At 41.8% G+C, this 25,640-nt stretch overlaps 1 protein-coding gene across 2 annotated transcripts in view; it reads right to left on the bottom strand.

Moving 5' to 3' along the window:
* Positions 1 to 25,640, bottom strand: part of aldh8a1 (aldehyde dehydrogenase 8 family, member A1) — a 206,341-nt gene that overhangs the window by 178,301 nt on the left and 2,400 nt on the right. Inside the window, exons 3-7 of one of the 2 annotated variants that reach the window (XR_007450287.1) lie at positions 25,077 to 25,232; positions 24,843 to 24,992; positions 24,464 to 24,720; positions 22,315 to 22,476; positions 20,382 to 22,230 (exon numbers count right to left, since the gene is read on the bottom strand). Coding sequence is in view for 1 of the 2 variants with exons in the window: in XM_049589172.1 (XP_049445129.1) it covers positions 21,778 to 22,230; positions 22,315 to 22,476; positions 24,464 to 24,720; positions 24,843 to 24,992; positions 25,077 to 25,232 (1,178 nt within the window). In the remaining variant the exon portion in view is untranslated. Of the gene's footprint in view, positions 1 to 18,874; positions 22,231 to 22,314; positions 22,477 to 24,463; positions 24,721 to 24,842; positions 24,993 to 25,076; positions 25,233 to 25,640 lie in introns of those variants that run through there. The other variant, XM_049589172.1, reaches the window with a different exon arrangement.

The following is a 25,640-nucleotide window of genomic DNA, read 5'->3' as shown; positions in this document are numbered from 1 at the left end:
GCAGGAAGAGGTGAAACTGATGGAAAATCCTTGTGGGTGATCTTTAGCACATCTACACTACTACAATCAATAGATAAACAAGTAATAATAATAATAATGTATTTTATTTATAGGTGCCTTTCAAAGCACTCGAGGACACCTTACAAGACACGGTTAAAAAAAACAAGCAGCAATGTATGCACAGATCAGGTAAACAAAATATTAGGTATAAAATCATCATCATGAAGTCATCATCAGTGCAAGTCGCCATATGTGTGTCACTGTTAAATCAGACCGAATATGTCAGCTTGAAAAGGTTGGTTTTCTGACAGATTTGAAAGTGGAAAGGGAGTCAATACCTGTGTCTCTATTCAGAGTCTGCAGCCTTTAAAGGACATGGCCTTCGCGGTCTACGTCAGCCAAGTCCTTTGAAGACCGATTTCCTGGTTGCATAACCAGTTGTTCTCGGTATTCCTGTTACCTAGCAACGAGCTGCGCTTGACGAAAGAAGGAGTAAGCTAGTAAATTAGTTAGCCCTAAATCATGGACCCAGAGATTGTTATATTTACTTTTTTAATTTAATACTTGAGGAGATGATTCACCACCTGAGACCGCCTTTTGATATATTTCAGGCTGATGGACTGTTTTCATGTAAACTTATTAAATTCAGATTGTTTAAGCTGTGTGCTTTTAGTTGTTAACATTAATGGTAATGTTAACAGCAGTTAACCGTTAGCTTGTTAACAACTGTTAGTTACTTATCATTACTGGTGCGCAATGCATCTTGGGATAGGCTAGGCCATGAAGGATTCATCCGTTGCATCCTCCAAATTCTGGCAAAGAAGGCTCTATTTCTCGGCATTTGAAGGAGCCTTCAAAATGAGACAGCCTTGGTTGCGCCGATGTGATGCAACTGGTCTGCAAATACGGCCTTCGAAGGCCCCTGAATCGTGACACAGCTATTATTGCGAATGTCGTGGGGGAGAGAGTTCTAGAGCCAGGGGGTCAAACATCCGAAAGCTCTAGAATCCATGGCAGTCAAGTGGGCAGATGGTGATGTGAGCTGGATTGCAGAGGAGGACCTAAGAGTACGAGAGGGTATGTAGATATAAAGGAGTTCAGACAGGTAAGAAGGGGCTTGATTATGAAAGACCTTGAAGGTGTAAAGCAGAATCTTGAAGGCAATACAACATTTAACAGGAAGCCAGTGAAGTTGCTGGAGAACCGACACATTCTCACTCTGACCTCATCACATATTAACGTTTTGGTCATGGATTTTCCCCGTCCACATAGGACATGCAAGGTACCCTGGGTGTGTTGGCTGTTAACGTTCTGGGACACTGTGTCAAGTTCTCTTCTTTTAAGATACACTTTTTACACGTTTTCACAGGATATGTACAGTTTGCATGCAGTCTCTTTCAAACACCTTACGTCGGTACATCAAAATGTTTATTCTTCTTCAACAACAAACTCACGTGGTTAGGTTTAGGCAACAAAAACGCGGTTAGGTTTAGGAAAAAATAACAGCGTTTGGCTTATGAACCCATCCGTCTACCCCACTTGGACTTTCGCCACCTTAACTTTTGTTCTTGTCCCAATGCGTCTCTCCCTGATGCCACGGGGGGGTCATTTAACTAATGGTGACTGGTCATGTATCATGGCGAAGTTAAAGGATGCATTTTTTCGTTGATTTCTGACACTGCAAATCACTGCCCAAGCGTCGGATTTTGATGACTTCAGAGTTAGACTGGGCTCGCAGAACAGGACTGATATGATCTATGGAGGGGGTTCTAGTAATGATACAGGCAGCTGAATTCTGGACCAACTGGAGTTTATAACGACACTTGAGAGTTGCAATAATCATTACGAGATGTAACCAAAGAATGAGCTAGGATATCAGCACTCTGAGGTGTAAGTGACAGGCAAAGACATTCGATATTTCGTAGATGAAAGTATGCAGACTGAGTAACATTATTAATGTGGGCCTAAAGGGACAGTGCACTGTCCAGGATGATACCCAGACTCTTAACCTGATGGGGCAGACAGACTTTGGAGTCTGTGGTCAGAGAGAAACTGTGGTTTAGCCATAATAGTAAAGTTATACAAGGTTTGTGACATAGTTATATCCTGCAGCATATACCAGTTTAAAGTTGGATCACATAAGCAGAACTATACAGTCATATAAATATCTGCTCTCTATGAATATATGAATTTCATAAAAGGTTCATGCTGAATCAGCAGATGGAGCTCCAGGAGGAATCACTGGTTAGAGTAAAAATGTGAGATATGAGTTTCCAAAAATGTTCTCAACTGTTTGAAGCTTGTGTCATGTACTTGATTATAGTGCCTAGAAATATCTCTTTGTGTGAATCATTGCCATAATGTGAGGCCCGTTGGAAGATATGTGTATTATGGAATCGGTTACTTGATACGAATGCAGGAAGTTCTTGGTTCTTGGTCGAAAGATATTTGCATTGATTTGATTTTTTTGAGTGTGTGTTTGTTTTTGGCTTTTTGCCTTCATTTGTTAGGACAGCTGCAGACTGAAACAGTGAAAGAGAGGGCATGACACACAGCAAAGGGTCATTGGTTGGAAGTGAACCTGCAGCCGCTGCTGCTGCAAGAACATAACCTTGATACATCGGACGCCAACTCTACCAAGTGAGATACTGGGCGCCCCACAACTTTCGATTTTAATGTGAGTTTTATAATGAATTGCTCAGTAGTGGTTTGTTTGGAGAAACTGTTTGCCAAGGACAAAGGGCAGCAGGTTGACAATATATGAGTAAAAATCGGCCGCAAGTGACTCGCAAACATGTCGCAAAAGCTTGTGGGAAAAAAAACACACTTTTTTTTTTAAGTGCATGGAATTTCCAGCACAAAGCTTTTATTTCAAAATCCCATTTCCTACTGTAGAGTGAGTGAATAACAGACAGCTACTTGACTCAATGACATGTCCAAACATGCTTATGACACTGAATATAATAAACTGTGTGGACCTTGAACTAATGACTAAAGAGAAATCTGGACCCTGTGGCTGGACCATTTACGAATTGCTGGTTTAAACGATACAGAAAATGAATTCCATTTGTTTTCTACTGTTCTTTTTTGTAGGGAACTGTGCAGTGCTTTGTTTAGTAAGATAAAAACAGATATTGATTTTGTATGGAAGATGCACAAAGACTGAGGTGGCTGTTTATATATGAAACATATAAATTAGCCAGTTGTCTGCAGAAAGCCTGGGAGAACAGAAAAAAAAGGTCTTTATCGAGATCATCCATAGATATTAAATAGTTCTTCATGTGAACAGTTCATTTGGGATATTGGTTTGTTTTGTTTTGAGTTTGTGTTTCTTTTCTTTTTCTTTCCTACAATCTTTGTATATGCAAAACTGCAAGATGTTTTTCAAATACTGATGTCTTGCAATTCCTTGTGGGGCGGGCCAAATGTTTGGAATGACACATAAATAAATAAAAAATGAATATGAATAAACTAAAATATAATGAAGTGTAGCTTTAAGGACATTTTTTAAAAGATTTTTTTACTGTTTGTTCATTACTATATCTCCCCCTGTGAAACATAGGTGACATTAATTTAAAATAATATATGGTATGTAAACAGATAATGAAAGCTTGCCAGTGTAACAATTACAATTAATATGAGGTATTTATGATATTCATAAATGACATAAGTACTTTGTCACACTACTTGACAACTAGGGTTGTAGCAGTATTCAGGTTTTAAGGTATAACATGATATTAAGGGTGCCCTCACACCTGCCCTGTTTGGTTTCGGACTCAAGTTCATTTGCCCCCTCAGTGCGGTTCGTTTGGGTGCACCAAAACAGCCAGAATGAGACCTTCTTGAAGAGGTGGCCTCGGTCTGGTTACAAACAAACTCAGTTCGGTTCATTTGTGGTGAGAACGTGTTCCAGCCTCGATCTGAACCAACTGCAGTCACATTACGCATTGTTTGTGTTAAATATGAGCATGTTACTTCACAGCCTTATTGTGGCAGCAAATTTGTATTCACCCTTTCAAATCAAAAAGGTGGCATTCATTTATTAAGATGATCGTACTGAGCAAAACTGCCTCAGAGCCACAGAGTTTATTTTCTGCAATAATCCAAAATACAATGGAAAAATCCCACTGGCTCATTTCAAGGGAACCAGGGTGGCGCTAACTTCTGAGCTGGTCTACAAAGAAGCATCATCCTTGCACGACTCTACATGAACCACAACAGGTCAAACTGAAACCTAACCTCACGTTGCCAGCTTGTTAACAATAGCTGTGGGGTTGTGCAATGATTGCCGCACTTCCTTTGTTTCATCAATGGAGCCTTTATTTTCCTGGAAAATCTTACCTTGTGGCAGACAGGAATTGCATTGTGAAAGAGAGGCTTATAGGGAACCAGTCTGAACTCTAAATATATGCCATTCTGTGTGTCTTCACACAGACTGTATACGCTTGCCGGACACTTCATTAGGTACACCTGTTCACATGCTCGTTAATGCAAATCCTAATCAGTTACTCACATGGCAGCAACTCAATGCATTTAGGCATGTAGACATGGTCAAGACGACCTGCTCAAGTTCAAACTGAGCATCAGAATGTGGAAGAAAGGTGATTTAAGAGACTTTGAACATGGCATGGTTGTTGGTGCCAGACAGGCTGGTCGGAATATTTCAGAAACTGCTGATCTACTGGGATTTTCACACACAACCATCTCTAGGGTTTACAGAGGATGGTCCGAAGACAAGAACATATCCTGTGAGCTGCAGTTCTCTGTGTGAAAATGCCTTGTTGATGCCAGAGGTCAGAGGAGAATGGCCAGACTGGTTCAAGATGATAGAAAGGCAACAGGAAGTCAAATAACCACTGGTTACAACCAAGGTCTGCAGAAGACCATCTCTGAACCAACAACACGTCCAACCTTGAAGCAGATGGGCTACAGCAGCAGAAGACCACACCAGGTGCCACTCCTGTCAGCTAACAACAGGAAACTGAGGCTACAGTTCACACAGGCTCACCAAAACTGGACAATAGAAGATTGGAAAAACATTGCCTGGTCTGATGAGTCTGGATTTCTGCTGCCACATTCAGATGGTAGGGTCAGAATTTGGCGTCATGGATCCATCCTGCCTTGTATCAACAGTTCAGGCTGGTGGTGGTGGTGTAATGGTGTGGGGATGTTTTCTTGGCACACTTTGGGCCCCTTAGTACCAACTGAGCATGGTTTAAACACCACAGCCTACCTGAGTATTGTTGCTGACCGTGTCCATCCCTTTATGACCACAGTGTACCCATCTTCTGATGGCTACTTCCAGCAGGATAACGCACCATGTCACAAAGCTCAGATCATCTCAAACTGGTTTCTTGAACATGACAATGAGTTCACTGTACTCTAATGGCCTCCACAGTCACCAGATCTCAATCCAGCAGAGCACCTTTGGGATGTGGTGGAATGATTCTCATTATGGATGTGCAGCTGACAAATCTGCAGCAACTGTGTGATGCTATCATGTCAATATGGACCTAAATCTCTAAGGAATGTTTCCAGCACCTTTTTAAATCTATGACGCCAAGAATTAAGGCAGTTCTAAAGGCAAAAGGTGGCAAGGTGTACCTTATAAAGTGTAGATACACAACTCCTTTTTCAATTCACCTCACACTCTACCACTGTAGGTGGGAGGACAGAGAAGAGGCTCAGGCTATAAACTGAAACGTGAGTGATGCAAAGTTTTTCTAAAACACTGGCTAGGAGGAAAGGTTTGTTTCATTCTTGTATCTATATTCATATTTCTGTGTATGAGAGTGTGCATACAAATGCTTACCTGGACAATAGCCTGAGGAATCAGAGGCCAAACTGGGCCATCTGGTCCTACAGCCTGGAACTGACCAGTCAGCATTAAATAGGCAACTCTCCCTCTCCCTCTCTCTGTGTTTCTCTACCTCTCACTCTCTTATGCACACACATATCCACCCATGCACTGACAGACAGGCCTCGGCTCTGTGCGGTCTCAGCGGAACTCTGATGGCCTTTGTGAGGCAGCCATGCTGGAGGCGACAGGCCGCGCACACTGTTCCACCATGACATGTTGGCCTCGTTATTTCTCCTTTCAGGGGAGGATTTGGTGTCATCCTTCACCCTCTGCGTGGAAAATCAACCCTCATGTGCCTTTTTTTTCCCAGCGAGACATTAAGGCCATGAGGTGTACTTTTAAAGAATCTATTGTAGAGAATATGAATCCATATTTATTTATCGGTATGCAACAGATTGAGACTGTGTGAGGCTGAATGTCTTTTCTGGTGAAGAAATTTGGCTTGGATCTGAGTGATATGATTTATATGATTTGGTTGCACCAGTTAGTCAGTGCTCGAAGTGGAGAAAAATATGTGCCAGTGCTCCCTTCAATCACATATTGGAGTGTGTAGCCATGACAGACAATTCATGAGTCAGTTTTCTAGTTGTAGATGAACGGCACAAACAAGGTTACTTAAAAGAACCGGTAGGCTCATCACTAGCAGTGGCAGAAGCCGCAGGTGGTTTTGCTGATGCTAACGTTACATTAACAGGCTCTTAGCTGCTAGGAGTGGCACTTAACGTTAGCTTGCTGCTCCCTGCCTGCATTTAGTAACATATGATTTTACTCTCAAAGCTCTGTTGTGTCATCTTCCGATTGTTCCAGTTCTCTTTGTGTTGCTGCTTTGGTGCCAGGCCAACTTTATTGTGGTGTAATGTCAGACTAACTGCCAACCTAGAAAAGTAAGCAGGCAAGAACAGTAACAGGTGAGCGTCTCACAGTGCACCCTAAGTAGCCAACGTGGCACCCTTAGTTGGTAATGCAGATTATTTGAGGCCATTATGAATTGCCCAGAGAACCTGATTTGGAGAGGGCCAACTTGGTCTCACCCCGAACTTGTCAAATACTGACACTTGGTCAGTGGCCCTCGGCATCAGATAGTGACGCACTTGGCGGCAGCATTTTTTGATGCTCTGAGTAACTGCCATGTTATAAAGAGCGAGAGACTCTGCATAGGGTGGGCGAGAGCAGAAATGGATGGGTCAAACAAACTTGTAATGAGCATAAATTGACCTCCCATCCCTGTGCATCTTAAATTGACACTGGAGGAGTACCAGAGCGCCATAGATTGACATAGGTCAAGGTGAGGTGTTGAGAGGGCAGAAAAGAGTGCCTGCAGCTCATGAGAAGAAACACAAGAAAAAGTCATGGTACACCAAAGGGTAAAATGTCGATGTGCTGGTGCTCTGACAAATACAGCTACCACTCAGAATGACCTACAAACACAAACCCTGCATTCACAGTGCATTAAAAGGCAAAAACATTTATAGAACTAGTAGGCAAAAACATTTATAGAACTAGTAGTCCATTCTGATAGATCTATTACTACTGGTAGGTCATTCTAAACAGCCATTGAGTACCGGCCCACTGCGAGCACTCCAGCTATTCATAAATCCATGACTCAGTTTATGTATTAATTCCTTCCTTCAGTATGTTCTTAGTAGCTACTAGTTCGCTTCAAGCCAGTGATTTGATTTGATTGGTAGGACTGTCCAATGAAAAGCAATCAGTCATGTCAAAAGGAAGTTACTGTACCAGCACAAGCTGCTGCATCAACTTCCAAAATTACAGTTTCAGGCAGCCAGACGCTAAATAAAAATCAACTGCCAATTTTTTGCAAATGTTGGTGTGACTTCGTTGTGTAAACACATGGAGTGTTTCAGAGTTATGTTCAAATCAGTGTAGAATGAGCAGGAAGTATCAAATCATGCTAACTTATTAGGGTCATTTTGCAAAACATTTTGTAATGTTAGTGCTTTTATTTCTTTAATGTTATTTAATGTTTGTGGTTTACAGCATTGTTGAAAGTGTCGGGTCAGCTGCTTCAAACATATTTTGTATTGGCTATTCTCTTGCTCCTCTTCTCAACAGGTCAAGTGTTAGCAAGCTAACGTCAGCTTTGTCAGATGGTTCATTTGCTGTGACTAAGGAACAGGTCATTTGAAGTGGACTTACCTGGCTTGAATAGACATTTATGGTGATATGTGGATTCACCAGCTTCTGGCTGAGTTTTCAACAGCAGTTTTCTCAAAAATGAGCAACAAGCAAATACTTAGTAAAAGACAGGAAGCTGCAATAACGAGCAGCCCCCTCTGATGGCCAAAAAAAGCATAACATGTTTGAGGCATCAACCGGTAGGCTCTGCTTCCAGGTCTGTCTGCCACGTAAAATATCATTTCACACTGCAGTCTGTTTTTATTGCACAGTTAAAAATGGGGGCATTTCTGGGGGCAGCTTTAGCTGAGAACAGGCCACTAAAAACAGGGACTAACTCCAGAAAACAAGGACGTCTGGTCATCTTATGGTGCTGACACACCAAACCGACAGCAAAGAACTAGCAGCGACGGAAGCCAACTGTTGCGTCGTCTACGTCACCTCACATCATCCTGTGTCAGTTGCATTTGAACACACTACAAAGACTACATCCGACTGCCAAGTGGCACGAACGTTCTGCGCCTGCGTGAGAGAGAGCAGAGTGAGAGAGTGGTACATCCTGTCTGTGCAGCCGAGCACCGCAGCACCTCCACGGACTATTACATCCAGACGGTCCCGGTGTTTCCTCCGCAGGCTCCACTTCACCCAGCTGCCCAATAAACCTGCTGCTTCTTCCCACTTTAACCTGAATAACAAACCAGGGCTCGGTTGGATCCAAACGGAGAGCCTGGGCTAGCTCAATCGGCCGAAAAGCCGCTGACGCCTAAGTGCCGACGGTACGGGACACACCGCAAAAACTAGGGCGACAGACACTCACTGATGACCCGACTTTGGTCGACGGCCAACCGTCAGCTTGGTGTGTCAGGGCCTTTAGACAAAGTTACCTAGTTAGTGCCCAATTCAATCAGTCAGTCTGCACCATAGTTTATTATTGTACAACAGTTACCATGGTCAGAATACGCAAAACAGGAATTGTCCCCATTTTTTCGTCTCATAGAACACTGGATATTTTAATGATGTAATGACTGCCAAACTGTGAATATCCCCACTTTTGAATTCAGAAAATCTGGTCACCTAAAGATACCGTGCGGTTAGTGAGAGTAAATCTTTGGTAACAACCCATCTCTCTATATAAGAACTAGTTTTTATGGTTAAACCATTACGATTTAATTTTGGAGGCTAATTTTCACTTGCATGGTAGTACACTACTCCATACAAGCATACTTTTTTTGAAGATCTAGCAAATCTAAAAATCTCCACATTTATAAATAAGTCTGAAAGAAAGAAGAGTATTTTTAAGCATCTCATTATCTTTATTAACTGGCCAACTCTTGTACCTGGCATCTCTTCACCTTTGAAGATTAAGTGACTCCCAGTGTAAAGACCCCTGAACCAAATATACTCACCTGAAAGGTCAACTGTCTGCTTCCATTCAAACTCTTTAATTAAGGCTCAATAAATCCAGGCCGAGCAGTCACCTAGGGCCACAGTCTCAGTGCTGAACAGATCCGACTAGATTTGAAATGCAAAGATAAGAGATGCTGAATATAGAGATAATGATGGGAGGGTTAAATAATATTCTTTTATATTTGGCAGACAGTTGTTTGAGCTAACAAAGACAGTGCCCAGGAACAGTGGAGGCTATTATACCAGGCTTCAAAAGACTTTGAGAGGTTGTTAGGTCCACCTCCTCCACACACTACTTCAACCATTCATGGACAGTTACAAAAACACCAAAAGCATTACACAGAACAGGTTACTCACCACATGTATCAACATACAGGACCATAGTATGAATTGCACTTGAAGAACAAGGCATGGCATTTATCATAATGTCAAACATTGACTATGAGTTATCTAGGGCGTATCGTCCCACACTGAGCACGCACACACACACACTGACACAGTTCCACTCTAGATGAGTGATTACCTGCATGACGGCCTACATATAAAAGTGTCAACATGTTCGGTATTTCGTTCCCCGGTGTCAGATGAGAACTGTTAGGTAACCAAGAGAGAGGCAGCATCAGGCAGGTTGGCCTATAATGCTGGTGAACCCTCTCACTCTGCTGCCTACCTTGTGCCACTGTACTTCAGCAGGAGAGCGTCTAACATGAGCAAACACTGAGCAAACATTTTGATGTCGGTATGACAACCTGAATAGTTCAGACAAGGAACTTTCTTCCTTTAAAATGTCACTCTATAGAGAAATAATGAGGACAGAAGTGCTCATTGATGATCAGTGTCTCACTGAAAGGAATACTTCACGCACAAAATGACCATTTGTATCAATTACTTTATGCATGTTACCTTGAATTTGTGATGAAAAATGTTTTTTTGCTTGCCTCAATGGTGAAAATAGAATCCAAAAATGGCAAACTTACTCGATTAATTGACCTATGGCTAAGCCACGCCCCCCTCCACTCACTCGGACAAACTATCAAGATTCAGTGACCGGGCGCTATGGCAGGTCTCACAGTACACGGCATTTCGCAGGAGGCAACTGATGATTTCTGGGGACATAACGATCAGATGTCATTGAGAAGTAACCAAAAGGGCCTAAACTACGCATTGGAGGGATATATTCATCATTTTATTGTTGAGAAGGTCGATGAAAAGCTTAAATTACAAGCTAAAATGTACAGATCACAGTGTACGCTTGTGAACCGCATCTCATTGCCGTCGCCATCAAAGACAACAAGTTAAAGTGCCACTGAAGTTAAGGTTTTGGCTCAGAATATGAGAAAAGGATAATGGCCTTTTTACCATCTTTATCAAGAGTGTCTCTCCGTTAGTTTGGTGCTACAGTATTTACACTGAATCATTCAGCCTAACGTTTGCCATCCTTTGTTATCTCTGTGATTATTACAGATAAATTAATGAAGCTAAGCTCCAGAAGTTAACGTTAGCTTAACTAGAGCCCTTTGGACAACAGCTAACAATGATATACGATCACCAAAGAACAAAACTAGAACAAAATAGGCTCATGAACTCCCAGCAAACAAGGTGACATGATGAATAACGCAGCTAGGAGCTAACATTAGGCTAACTTTAGCTAACGTTAGATAGAGATGGGACTTAGCCATAGGTCAATTGGAGTACAAGGGGGCAACGTTCAATGTGTCCTTATAATACAGAAGAATAAGCATTGCAAGACTGACATCACATACTTAACATAAAGTTTTGTGGGTTCGGTTTAGGAAAAGAAACATGGTGACGACTTATCTTAAAGTTACTCAAAGTTCACACAGTTCCAAACACTGGTCTCCTGGGGAAAGTCCTGGAGGAAAGTCCTGTGTTTGCCACTCACCCAGCACCCCAACCATGTGGGTGTAACTGTAGCTGGAGCACATTCGTGACCCACCCTCTAGCTACGTGACTCACCCACTATACCTACCTGTCAGTCCACGGTCAGCCTCCTTTGCTCCTTGGCCTGGAAGTAAAAGTCCCGACAAAAGTGCTAACTTAGCATTTAGCTAGTTATGAAGTATTGTGTTAAAAGAGAGGTGGTTAGGGTCAGGGTAATGGGAAGGCCACATATCGTTACTTAAGCTGATGCTAAGTTAGCAATTAGCGAACATTAGTTAGCAATTAGTTAACGAGGCGCAGCTCCAACTAGAAAACAATGTTTTGTTGCATTGGATGTGCTGAATGTGCATATTAAGGCAGTCCAGGACCCATTACATTTATTACATTTGTCATCTATGTCTATTTAATTTGCATCATTTTCATGCTTGTTATATTTTACAAAACAATTGCTCTCTTTTTGTAACCGGAGTACAACAGGTTCACAGGACAGGTGTGTTATTTTTTCTGCACCAACCTGCATGCTAAGAATATCTAATCCCACTGCAACAACAGTCTTTGTATGATAAGGGCGTCAAAGATTTTCAAAATAGTAAAAGTATGTCAACAAGTCTTTGGTGTCCCTTCTTTTCTGGACTCTTCTAGTATTTCAGACTGAGCTTCACATCAGTAGACGCCCCTATGTAAACATCTTACGTTTCCACGCTGACCTGGTTTCCTTAGATTGTTTGTTTTGCTGTGGTTGACCCAAAGCTTTTGTGTCGTCTTGTGTCTGTTACACGATGCTATGTAAACCTGTCTTAGAGAAACAGCCTCAGTAAGGTGATGTCCTCTACACTACAAATTAGCAAACCGACAGCCTGTGCTCAGTGCCAAGGACTATAAGGAGGTCATTCCTCCTCAAGTGGTTCATTAGTTTTCCAGGCACCAAAGAGACGACAAAGGTAGGTATGACAGCGGAAGCACAAACGTCTTAAGAGCTCTGAGACATTTTCCTACTCATACCACCAGGACAACCCCACAGCTCAGTTTAATATCCTCAGAGCTTCCTGTACCTGTTTCTGTATGATGTTACTGAGAGAATGAGATACTAACTAGCTCTTCCTAAATGGGTTCGGAAAATTCCCACCGGTCAAATACAAGAAAGATAATGAGCAGGGAACCACTTCAAGATAGAGGACTATTTATTCAAGCGTGAATCATTGCTGCCTGGGGAGTGAATTGTAATGCCTGAAAGTGTGCTCGTATTCTATATCGCCATATTTAAACAACAGGCAGCATATTTTTCATATTCACCACAGTGTGCATCAGTAATGTTATTTTTGTCTGCTGCTTACTTTTCAGATTTCTCCAAAAGACAAACTATTACATAAGTCTTCCTTGAAATCGTTTCCAGGTACAATCCAACAGTCCCCTCCTATTCCCATCTTCTCTGTAATAAAACAGTGTCTTTTTTTAGTGTCACGCTGCTATCAAGAGCAAGAAAGGACTGGCAGCATTTCAAATGCAATATCAGACCCAGAACTTTGCACATTGTTGTCATAATTTCGTGACCCGGGGCTTCCTGACACGTGTTTGCACTGTGCTCTATTTTATACTGAACACAATAATCATCCCTTTGCTCTTTACTCTGTTTGTCCACGCTGATGTAATTTGGCTCGTAACATGCAGGACTGAAGAGCATCAACCACAAACAGGAAAAAGGGCTGCCGCACTTTAATTGTTTATAGCGTGGAAGTAAAAAGAGCCAAAGTCCTGCCCGACTTTATGACTCTGTTGAACTTGCTTCGCATGAGGCTTTGGCATTCATGCACTGTCATGCCAGTGTAGTTACTGAATGCAAAAAAAGTCTGGTTGAACCTGTACTAAAAATAACGACGAAGTATAAATTAACATAGCGCAGCGGTGGATAAAAGCCACATCTCTGGTTCCACTGAAAGATCCTGTGTCCCATGATGTATTTACACAATATGGATAAGTACACTGAAGATGTCTTCCCAGAGGTAATATGGGACTCTTTATTAGCCTTCAATACCGCTGAACAAAAATACAGTCCAGATGGCGTGACGCATAGTGCTGTAATTGATGTATCATCAGGATAAACACATCATTAGCTCAATTTGTCAAGAAGACTCGATCTAGGCCACCACGTTTTGGCAGCATCAGTGGTGATGTTGTTCAGTGTCATATCAGCCTTTGAGTCAAAATGTTACATTAGCATTTCAAAACTTCTTGTCACAAAGGAAGTTAAGTCCAAAGCAAAGAGAAAAAAAGCCAAATAACCAAAGAGAATTATCATTTAGCTCTGCAGTACCCCTCGGCTCTACAGACTGTTGTGATGTCTTTTAGATCATTGTTTTGGTTTTAAAAGCCTGAAACTTTACTGTTTTTTATTCAGCCTAACAGCTTTTATCAGTGTTGTGTCCAGTTGCAAAGTTTTTTGGGGAGCATGTCTATGTTCCCTCAGCCCGTTGTTCCCTCAACTCTATATTCCCTTAACCCCATATTCCCTCAACCCTATGTTCCTTCAGCCATGTGTTCCCTCAACCCTATATTCCCTCAACCCTGGTTTCTCAGCCCGATGCTTAATAGGCCCTATGTTCCCTCAACCTTATGTTCCCTCAGCCCTATGTTCCTTTAGCCCTATGGTAAATCAACCCTGTGTTCCAGCCCTATGTTTCCTAAACCCTATACTTAATCAACCCTATGGTGCCTTAGCCTTATGTTGCCTCAACCCTGTGTTCCCTTAACCCCTGTTTGTTTTTGTTTTGTTGTTGTTTTTGCTGTCTTGTGTTTCTCTGAGGTCTTTTTGTCGCTCTTTGTGGTCATTTTGAGTCTCCTCTGGTTGGTACATGCTAATTTGGGTGACATTTTGCACATGAAGGTCAGAGGATGCACAACTCCAAAGCAATTGACCCTTCACTAAGTCCCATCCCTGGAGGCAGACTGGCCAATCATAATGTAGCATCGGGCCGACTCAGACCAAGATCTGACAACAACACAGCTGTGCTCCATTGACTCTAATGCAGTCGTTTCAGATTTCCTTCATTTTCAGGCTGGAGGTCCGGGTGCTGGCAGCGGCATGGGGGTGAAGCCAAACACCGTTCATCTGCGCACACTGTGATGCCACACAGCTGGTTCAGTATCAGCAAAGTTTCCCTTTATATTCATTGTCTTGTGTGGCGATCAGCAGTGATGTGGTGGTTCACTTTCACACTGTGATCTGTAGCCTATAGTTCGGCTTTAGCTTCTAACTATCTTTGTCTTTTTAACCTGTTGTTGCTGCTGAGTCAGTTTGACATCCCGGATATATCCTTCAAACACAGACTGTAGACCCCTCTGTCTGCTTCATGCTGTGCTCCATGCTTACTCTGACAGCTTGTCAGACCATTACAAAGGGGCGAGGCTTAGCGAAAGGTCAAAATAAGCATGCAACTTTGTAAGGGAAGCTAATACCTGTATTTTAAACCTTGTTGCATGAGGCTCTAATAATGTTTTTGCATGTGAATTCAGTTGCAGACATTTTTCTGTGAGAAAAGAAAATGTGATGAAATGAAACATTCAAAGCCAACATTTCTACATTTGAAGATGCAAACCTGTTGCTGAATACAGGGTTGAAAAAATGTTTTGACCTCCTTAAGGTCTGCATAGGCAGCGCTATGTGACCAGATCAGAGAGCAATGTACAGAATGCAGAAGTCACAGATAGGTGTCTTACAGGCTTATAAAAAGACAGTGTGCAATGCAATAAAAATATTTGACATGACTGCTATTTATGAGCATCAGTTTCCAGTACCAGTGTTTCATCAGAGCAGCAGTGAATGTGGCCTTTTAACTCTGCAAAATTACTCACATAGTAGCTGAAATCAGTGCAATCTCTCTAATTAAATGAAAGGCTAATCACATTTCTAAATCATAAAAACATTAATAAGATAAATGCAGGGAATGATAGTTAATATCTGACTAATTACTGCTCATCTTCCCACCCATGTCCTTGTCATTTACCCTTGACAGTACCGTATTTGTCATTTTGCCTTTTCAGTCCAGTAAATTTCCTCCACCTAACAGAGACTTCCATGCAGCTGCCAACATTTAGCCTCCTGCAGCCAAGTAAGTGTCTCTTTCTCCACAGATACACGTGGGGTTTCTCATCTGAGTTTGCTTAACCTGCTTGAACTGCAGAATTTTCTCAGGACTCGGCTTCATCTCGGAGCTTATCTCCCACAGAACCCCCCCGGCCGCACTCTGTGGAAAATTCCCTGAACCTACAAATGTGACAGACGGCCTTGAGAGAGAGGGGAGCGGCGTGGTGTGAGAAGAAGAGGCTGGTTGTGAGAAAGAGCGAGCCCACTGCGACTGACACATGACATTCAAAAAGAGAGAAGAGAAAAAAGGAAAATGTCACGGCTAAGATAAAGGAAAGAGATGGAAGGAGTGGAAACCGCTGATTGCTGGTTTAGTCTCTACTTTGCTTCTCGTGAGACCAAGAAAAAAAAACGTTCTTTTTCTACGACCGAACCCGAAGCCTCTGATTTCAGATGTCACGCCAGACGAGGTTGTGTTAGTTTAAACGATACATGTAAACAAAGCTCTGCAAAATCTGGGACACAAGGAAACATAATTCCAGGTCATGTCAGGATTGGATTTTCTCAACCTTTCTCCATCTGGTGTTTTATTTCTCCTGTTATCTGTCGTCATCTCTCTCTCACACATATTCACATCCACTCTTTCCAAATAGGAGGTGTTCCCGCATGTGCATTAATGATTAAAATACATAAAAAGATAACATGTCAGACTTATTGCAGAAGCCAAAAGAAGAGAGGAAATGGCTGTTGGCTGTGACTGTTCCCTCCACATACATATCAATGAGAAGGCCCTCTGCAGGAGGCCTATCACATCCCTGCAGCCAGCATGAAAACAGATCCTTTATATATTCTGGCTGGCTAGATATTGCAGTTTCCTCGTCGTTACAAAATGGAAGGATGCTCTATTTTAATTTCTCCCTGTGCCCGATAAGTGAGGTGAAAGTTAAATGCTTTGGTTGGCTGAAACCACCGGTGGCGTCCTCAAAATCACGTACTGTACGGCGGGGCAGGACCTGCTTCAATGGACCTTTTCCTTCTCAATGAAATATCCACACGAGATGAAAGATAAATCGAGGAAAAAAGCCGGAAACAGAGGAAAATTAAATAAATGCTGACTTTGTTCCCATTCTGTTTGTAAGATTACGACTTAGTGTGTGTATGTGTGTGTGTGTGTGTGCTGTGTCACTACAGACCACCTAACCTGACTTTTGGGTGGTATCCATTTAATCGCACGCTATGTTCTTAGGAAGGCACAGGAGCAGGGGTGTGTATGTGAGTGCAATCACGCAGCGTGACATAGCACAATACCCAGTTCTTAGCCAAAACACAGAGGGTGGGACACACACACACACGGCTTCTGTGGTAAATGTCACATACACTTCACTGGTGGGACGTGATTTTACACACTTGTTCTACGGATAGGGCGCGTCCCTCGTGTACCCTCTTTTCCTAAACTGGCACAGGGGCTCAGATGGAGCAGACTGCACGCGTGCTCATATGGATGCATGATGAGCTGCACGCATTAAGTCCTAAACAGATGTTTAGTAAGGGGAGGAGACATTTTTAATCGAGGGCAAAGAGGGGAGGAAAACACACTGCTGGGGATGGTTGTAGCTGGCAGGTTTTGATCAATACATAAAAGCTTTTGGCTTTTTCTGGCTGTGAAGTCACTAAAGTTTAGTTACTTACAATTTAAAGATCCATACCTTTGTACAGAGACACATTGCATTCACTTAGGAAAAAAAGGTTCTGCTTAAGAAAAAAATTCTGCTGAGATACATATCCCAAAAATTTTCTGGGACCAAAAAAAAAGCTTTTTTCTGAATTTACAAGATTATTGTATAGATTAAGTTTTGAGAAAAGTTTTCTTCTGAAATAAAAAAAGCCATTTGTTCTGAACTAACAAGATATTTATCTCCAGGTTATGAGAAAAGTTTTCGTCACAATTTTTTTTTTCTCTAAGCTAACAAAATGATGTCAGAATTATGAGAATATTTTTCAGGAGAAAAAAATATTTGCCCCATTTTTCAAAATTAATGAGATTATCTCAGAATTCTGAAATTTTTTTTGATCCAAAACAAGTATTTGCCCTGTTTTTCTGAATTAATGGGAAAAAAAATCTGAACTTGATTTTTTTTTTTATTTAACAAGATTCTTATCTCAATTTTGAGAAAAGTTTATTAATTCAGAATTATGAGAAAGTTTTCCTTGCACAAAAATTTGCCATTTCTTCTAAACTAATGAGAATATTATGTTAGAAGTATAAGATTTTTTTCATAAGAAAGAATATATTTGCCCTGTTTTTCTAATTCAAAGAAAATATTATCTCCGAATTCTGAGAAGAAAAAAAATTGAATCCAAAAGAAATATTTGCCTAGCATATTCTGAATTAATGGGATTATTGTCTGTTAGCTAATTAATTAATGAGATAATTGTCTCAGAATTCAAATTAGATTTTTAAGTGAGTAAAAAATAGCCCTGTTATTCTAAATGAGTGAGATTATTATCTCAGATTTCTGAGAAAAGTGTTCATCAAAAAATACTGTCTTTTTCTTAATTAATGGGATTATTGTCTCAGAATTACGAGAAAAATTTTTACCTGAAAAATTATTTATTATATAAAAATGTATTTAAATTAATTGCTTTTTTTAACGAATAGATTATTAACTCATTGTAAGAAAAGATTACATTGGAAAGAAATCCTGCTTGTTTTTCTGAATTAACATGAACAAAAAAAATCCGGAATTATAATCTCGTCAATTCAAAATCAGTGCTGAATTTTTTTTCATGGAAACCTCTTAGAATTCTTGAGATAATAAGTTTGTTACTTCGAAAAAAACAGTATTATTTTTAATTTCTTCAAGTAAATGCAATATCCCTCCCTCAGGAAGAACTGTAATAACTTTAATCCCCTGATTTTCATTTAGCGCCATCATCGGGTTAAAGCTTGAACTTGTCTAATACTTACTAATAAAAACAAATTATTACTGATTACGTGCAAAACTAATGAACGTTTCCATCCACTTTGTTTTTAGTGCTAATTAGCAGATGTGACCATGCTACCTTCAGTCAGTTCACTCAACTTGCTGACATTCAGATTTCTCTCTCCAACCATCACATGGGACAGTTAGGCATTCATTCACCTTTCTTACATCAGCAGGTCAGACATGAAAACAAATCAATGTGTAACTTCCTTGAGTACATAAGGTCTGCATGACGTAAAACATCCTCTGACAGACTTTGACTGTGTCTGCAGCCATGAAGAAAAACACCACAACATATGTAAAGAACACGGCGTGCTGAAGAAAATGTAAAACTTTTCAAAGTGATTGTTAATCTGTCAGCAAACCTGTTGACTTCTGACCAACCCAGAATCCCTCATTCAGCTGTCGTTCACTGACACTGTGTCACAGGGTAAAAGATTGACTGCATTCCACAGACAACAATGGTGTAACTGGCAGTTTTAAAAACACACTGAACTACATGCGTCATTTATGTAAGGTGTTTTAATGTGGGACGACAGCTGTGTTACAACACAGCTGAAGAAATACCAGTACAGACGTTAGGTTGATTAGACAATGATTTGCTTTTTGGGTTAGGGTTAGCCCGAGGTGCATGCTGTACCGGTTCTCTATGTGTTCACCTTCACTATTAACGTTTTTTACTTTTCTTTTAGTATTATCATTGTTTGCATGATGTCTTTGCAGAGTTGCAGGCCTCATTCACCAATATCCTCCTAAGTTTTTTCGTAAATTTGATCTTAGAAAGGGTCCCAAGAAGTCTTCGTCAGATCCATGGAATGTTCTAAAGCTGCATAATTAGCACCTGTGTTCTTATTATATTGACTCGCTCTCATAAGTGCAGTACGTGCAAGTTGAGGCCAGGATAGCGTGAACACACAGAAATCAAAGAAGAGTTGCAAGAACTTACCCTGTGGCATCGGAATAAATGGAAAAATTATGGGGGAAATTCATGTAAATGCCCCTAAATTTAGAACAACAACTCTGAAAATATGTGAAAATTTTGGTGCACCAGTTGCTGAGTTGAAATCATATCTGCAGAAACATGGCGGACTAGCTGATGGTCATAAACTTTTCATTAATTCACATAATGCATGTATATTTTTTCCTCACATGTAATTTGTAATACGTTATTGGGTTGTAACCATTAGTTAGTAACCATTAGTTCCTGTCCATGCAGAGTGACCTAGATTAGTCTGCAAAGTCATCTGATAGCCATAGTCAGGAATATTTTAGCAGTGTGAAGGGACATTCAGGAGCAGCAACGAGTCAGGGACAACATGACTTCAGACTGTTATCAAGGTGTTTAAATGCTCTGAGCAATACAAGACAACACATCTGCTGTTTCCTCGAGGAACTACCACGACGGTGAGAAAAGAAAAATACTGGTGTGGACAGCAGAGGCACTTCAGCACCCCGGTGAGTCGTTCTTTATTGTGACACGTGCAGGAACTTGTTGTGGAGAATTTAGCGACTTGCCTGGCTTTCAAGCTGCACTTCACATGTAGCTACTGCTATCTGGTAGCGCCTGTTACATAACTACAACGACAGTTTGGCTTGGACATGAACAGACACAGTGACTGACATAATAATAATAATAATAATGATAAAAATAGGACAAGAACACTTTACAATGACGTCACACATGTCCTGAAAGACGATCAGCAATGACTGCTCTTGGATCAAGGTGTCTGTCATGTCTGTTGGCAAAGACATGGCAAGATTTTATGACTCCATAATCGCCTAATCTGACATAGTGACTTTTGGAACGGACAAACATACGCCCCGTCTCCACCAAACACTTTAAGTATGGTACCTTTGGAACCCAAAGTAACCCTTCAGACATGGTACCCAGACCCTAGTGTTTCCACTGCAAACAGTACTCTTAAATGTGGGCGGGGTTGTTGTCATTCACTGCTCCGTCCAGCACTCACTGTATTTCCTCATCACTGGTGACACAGATGGAAGTCTGCACCTCGTTCATCGTCCACAGAACGAGGCTGCACGCCGACATTTTCAGAACAAAATCAAACAGGCTGCAGTGAGAGTCTCTCTCCATGGGATACTTAAGAATAGCAGGTTTGTGCATTTAGTCCTTCTCAGGCAAGCTCAGGGGTTTAGTGTAGCCGTAGCCCACAGGAACAACGCTCCACGATGCTTTTTTTTTTTTTTTGCACGTGAAGATTAGAATATATGCAGCTCACGTAATCTGGTCAAAATTAATATATGTTTTTAAACATCTTAAGTTCTACTCATTACTGAAGTCTGTGTCATCAAAGAGAGACAGAAGAAAACAACTAAAGTGATGGCCAAAGTTGTCACAGTGAAATTTAAGGTGTGCTGATGGATTCACGTCGCCAACTCGTGCGTTGAGTAACATTACAAGTTATCGTTCCACCTTAAAAGTCTCCAGCAGTCGGCCCAGTGAATTAAGTTATTTTCTCTCTGACTCCAGCTGCTGCAAGAGGCATCAAAACATCCTTTCATTTTGTAGTTATAGTTTACTAATATAAAACTCTCCACAGTATGAACAGTGGTTACATGAGCCTCAAAACCAGCCACAACTCAGCCCTGAGCAGAGTGACCGTCCTCTACTGACCAATCAACAGACTGCAGTGTTCACAGCTCCACCTTTTAGTACCAGATCTGTGTGCTAGGAACCCCAACAGAGGGGGGAGCAAAAATGGGGACGGTACAGAACCGTTCCATTGGTACCATCCACAACTTTTCACAGTGGAAACAGAAAAAAAGCGGACCGAACTGAACTGTACCGTACTGCTCGGTGGAAACGGGGCTTTAGTATGTTATGAACCCTGCATAAGAACGGTTGGTGAATGAGACCTGCTGTTCGTCCCTGAACTGTCATGCAGGACACGACCCTGCAGTGTAAACTTTTAAAGGATGTTGGATTAAGCTCCTTTTCCTGCTTCACAAATTGTACTCTTGACTTCTTTGCTTGAAATGGGAAATAAATGAGTTCCTGCCTTATCTGGTTTGACCTTGTCTGGTCTGGACTTTTTCAGATTTGAAGCCCTAACACACGCATTACTCTGCCGCTGCACGGTCGAAGACAGTGGTTCAAAAATATTCAGCGGAGAACTCGTGAAAAAGGTGGGAATATGACAGTGTTTCATGCTGTGATACTGAACTTGACATTTCTACTGAAATTGGCTGTAATTCACTTGTGTTGTTCCACTGTGACTTCTCCTGACTTTTGTGTTCTATAAATGTGACTTAATTACAGGCTCTGGTAATCCGAGAGGGTGGGAACAGAAACTTATTGAAATTCCTGAGAGTTGCCGACAGAGGTTGATGAATGTCAAGATTAACTACAGAACTTTCTCCACATCTCTCTCTCCTTCCCTCCTCCCTCAGTGTTTGATGGTGACGGTCTTCACCTCGGTGAAGAAGTGGTACGAATCCTTCCCTCCCTCCCGCCCCACGCCAGAGTTCTTCATCCCTCCAAAGGGCAGGTTCAGATCTCTCACCAACCAGCAGTTGGTCCACACCAGACCCGCCTGTAACCGCTTGGCCACCCGGTGAACCTTCCCCACATCCTGCGACCACACTGTGGCCGCCAGACCGTAACGCACGCCGTTGCCCTTGGAGATGGCCTCGTCCTCTGTGTCGAAGGGGCTGATGCAGGTGACGGGGCCGAAGATCTCGTCCTGCATCACGCGGGAGCTGTCAGACACGCCTGAGATGACGGTGGCAGGCATGAAGTAGCCGCTGGCGTTGCGCTCAGGGAGGTCCAGCTGGTCAACCCCCTCGCCACAGTGGATGATGGCGCCTTCAGATTTGGCGAGTGCTACGAAGCTACGTACCTAATGATGAAGACAAAAAGGGATGTCAGCTAAAATTATATAGGGCAATCGTTATCTGTTCGTTCACAGTATTTATCTCATCACCTTCTCCAGGTGCTCTTTGCTGATGAGCGCCCCGTTGTTGTTGCCGGGGTCAGAGGGCACGCCTGTCGTCCACTTCTTAGCTGCAGCCACAAACTTTTCCAGGAATTCAGAGTAAATACTTCTCTCTACATAAATCCTGCTGGTGCACAGGCAGATTTCACCCTGAGAGAAGGAAACACAGAGAGTCTGAACTAAAGCATTGACTGTTCAGGACACTTTTCATGCAGCTGCCTGTGACCAAACACAGGCTGTGAGCTCCCCCATGTGGACAAACCATCTCACTGCACCCTCATTACACGGGGATGGAGGCACATCAGTTCTTCACACGGATCACAGCCTTCATCTCATTCACATTAAAGGGATAGTTCAGGTTTTTTTTAAGGTGGGTTGAATGGATTACTTATCCATAGACATTATATTACATACAGTAGTTGTCAGCCGGCAGGCTGGAGTCCAACATGGAAGCTAAGCAATGTACTGCTGATGAGTATCAGCAGCAAAACATATCTTAACTAGCTCTGGGCAATATGAAGATATTATGTCATTACCGAGATATGAGACTATATATTGCATAAATGGTGTTTTTTCCCTCGTGTTAACATCTGAATTACAGTAAAGTGATGTACTTACCAGACTTTATATTTGCTATAACACTTGCCTTGACACATTTTGTCGTTGCATCCAAATTATTGATGGTTATTGAAATATCTCATTGTGTTAATATTTTCTGATAATAATAAAATGAAATTTAAAAAAAGTAGTCATCCCTACAACTTTTTGCATCAGAGAGGATATTTTGTCACAAATACTATGTTTGATTTTGTCTCCCAGTCCAAGCATCTGAGAAGATTTGAAAATATTGTGATATAATTTCAGGACATATCGCCCAGCCCTAATTTTAACCACCTAAAATAAAGAGTCCCACCTAAAAAAAAAATCAAAATCAGTTTAAGTGTGTGTTATATTTGAGATATTTTCACTGCTTTACCATTCTGTCAGACAGTAATCTCCACTGAAAAACTTAGCAGTCATATCGCTCTCTTCAAAGCCAGACTGCATTGAAAAAAAAAACAGTAATTTTAGCTTGCTGAACAGAGGAGCTGCTGGTCTACCACTGCCACTTGTTTTGTTTGTCTTATTGTGTGACTGGCATTTAAAACAGTAGTTCAGATTCACCAAAGTCACACAATAACACAAAGAAACTAACTTATCGAGGCAGCTGTAGACCAGCAGCTCACATGCTCAGCAAGCTAAAATGTTTTTGTCAATGGAGTCTGGTGGCGTTGAAGAGAGCATAGATGGGTGACTGAAGCCATTAACGGCTTTTTACCTTGTTCCTGGCTGTCTCACAGAACGGTAAAGCAGTGAAAATACTCTAAATGTAACATACACTTAAACTGATATTGATTTTTTTAGGTGGCTAAAATAAATTTTGCTGCTGACCCCTCCGCAGCAGCACATGGCTTAGCTTCCATGTTGGACTCTACCCTGCTTCTCCAAACTGGGGGCGTGCTGACTGACATCTACTGTAGGTAATACGCTGAGTATGGATAATTACCCCATACAACCCTGCTTCAAAAAATCTGCACTATCCCTTTAAAAGTAAAAAAAAAAAAACAAAAAAAAAAAGACAACTTACTTAGTGATTTTTTTAAAAAAGTTTACAAGCACTCTCCCTGGGAACATAAGAACTGCTGGGCCCCATTTGAACCTTTAGTCTGTATGCTAAGCTAACTGGCTATTCATGGAGGTCTCATATTTAGTTTACAGGCAAACAAAAATCTCAAATTTTTCCTTTGACATTTTGACAACAAAAAAAGCAGTTCACCACCATTTAACTGGGCAGTACAACTACAACTACTGCTAAAGCTGAGCAAAATTTCACCTGCTGATGGTCATGTGATCCATATGGCTGAGAGATCTGCCGCACCAACACAGATAAATTCTAACTCTGTGGGAAACACTGAATGCTCCTAATAATAGGCTCCAAATCTGTGACAGCTTTGCAACTATTTTGGCAGTATTCACTTGCTCCCACAATTTCATTACAAAAAACAGCTAAAAATACACATTCACTGCAAATTTTTTTTAGTAAAGTTGTTGTAACATCAGGCATTTTAGCCACAGTCCTAAAACACTCTTTTCTTACCTGGTTGGAGAAGCTGGAGCGCACCGTGGTCTGGATGCAGTTGTTCAGGTCTGCATCAGCAAACACAATGGCAGGGTTTTTACCTCCCAGCTCCAGGGACAGCTTCTTACAGTAGGGTGCGCTCCGCTCTGTGATGCGCTGGGCAGTTGCCGTGGAGCCAGTGAAGGAGATTAAAGGGACGTCAGGATGGCCCACGAGGGCGTCGCCTGCTTTGGGGCCCGTGCCAAATACTATGTTGACTACTCCTGGAGGAACACCTGCAGAGACACCAGGTTCATGGATCCATCAGTCAATTCTTTGCACTTAGAATCCTTCTTTGCACTTAGAATCGTGTGTGTGTGAGTGTATTGCTGTTGCATTGTGGGTGCTGTAGTCCTACCAGCCTGCTGCATCAGCTTGCACATCATCCAGGCAGTCACAGAGGTCATCTCGCTGGGCTTCGCCACCACTGTGTTGCCCGTAGCGATTGCAGGGGCAATCTTCCAGGTCAGCAGGTACAGGGGGAGATTCCAGGGGCTGATCAGACCGGCTACACACGACAACAGCATCGTTTAACGTCACATAAACCACAAATATATTAACAGGTTTTAATGCAAACAGTGTGAGCTCTCACCCACTCCCACGGGGCAGCGGATGGTGTAGTTCAGGCAGCCCATGTGGTCCATCTGGGAGCAGTCATTGGTGTGGTGGAGCAGCGATGACGCAAAGAAGCGGAAGTTGTACGCCGAGCGGGGAATGTCCACAGTGCGTGCGAATGTCACTGTTTTACCTGTAATGTTTCACCACAGGTGCACAAGTCACCAACAGAAGAGACTAACACAGCACTGGCTTAGATATTCTTAAGGATTTAAGGACACAAGATGAGGAGTAGTTTGGTCCACGTAAGATACTGCACATCCCCAGATGTGAAATGTAGAATACATCAAACGCTGAGATTTTCCTCCAGTTCTACGTTCATCTGAAACCGAGGGGCTTCATAACAACACTGCAGTGCAGCGTCAACGTAAAAACAAACCTACATCAATAGACAGTATATATAGGCTATCGTGTGACCAGAAAGAGAATTGAGTCATCTTTCAAATGAACCGACAAAGTGAACACAAAAGAACTGAGTCACTTTTCTGTTGGTGCACTTTTTGGTGCACTTTAAGGATATTTTCACATATAGTCCTTTTTA

This window comes from Epinephelus fuscoguttatus, linkage group LG11 (assembly GCF_011397635.1).
Source record: "Epinephelus fuscoguttatus linkage group LG11, E.fuscoguttatus.final_Chr_v1".
In the NCBI taxonomy this organism is placed as follows: Eukaryota; Metazoa; Chordata; class Actinopteri; order Perciformes; family Serranidae; genus Epinephelus; species Epinephelus fuscoguttatus.
This window is presented reverse-complemented; position numbering and strand designations above follow the sequence as displayed.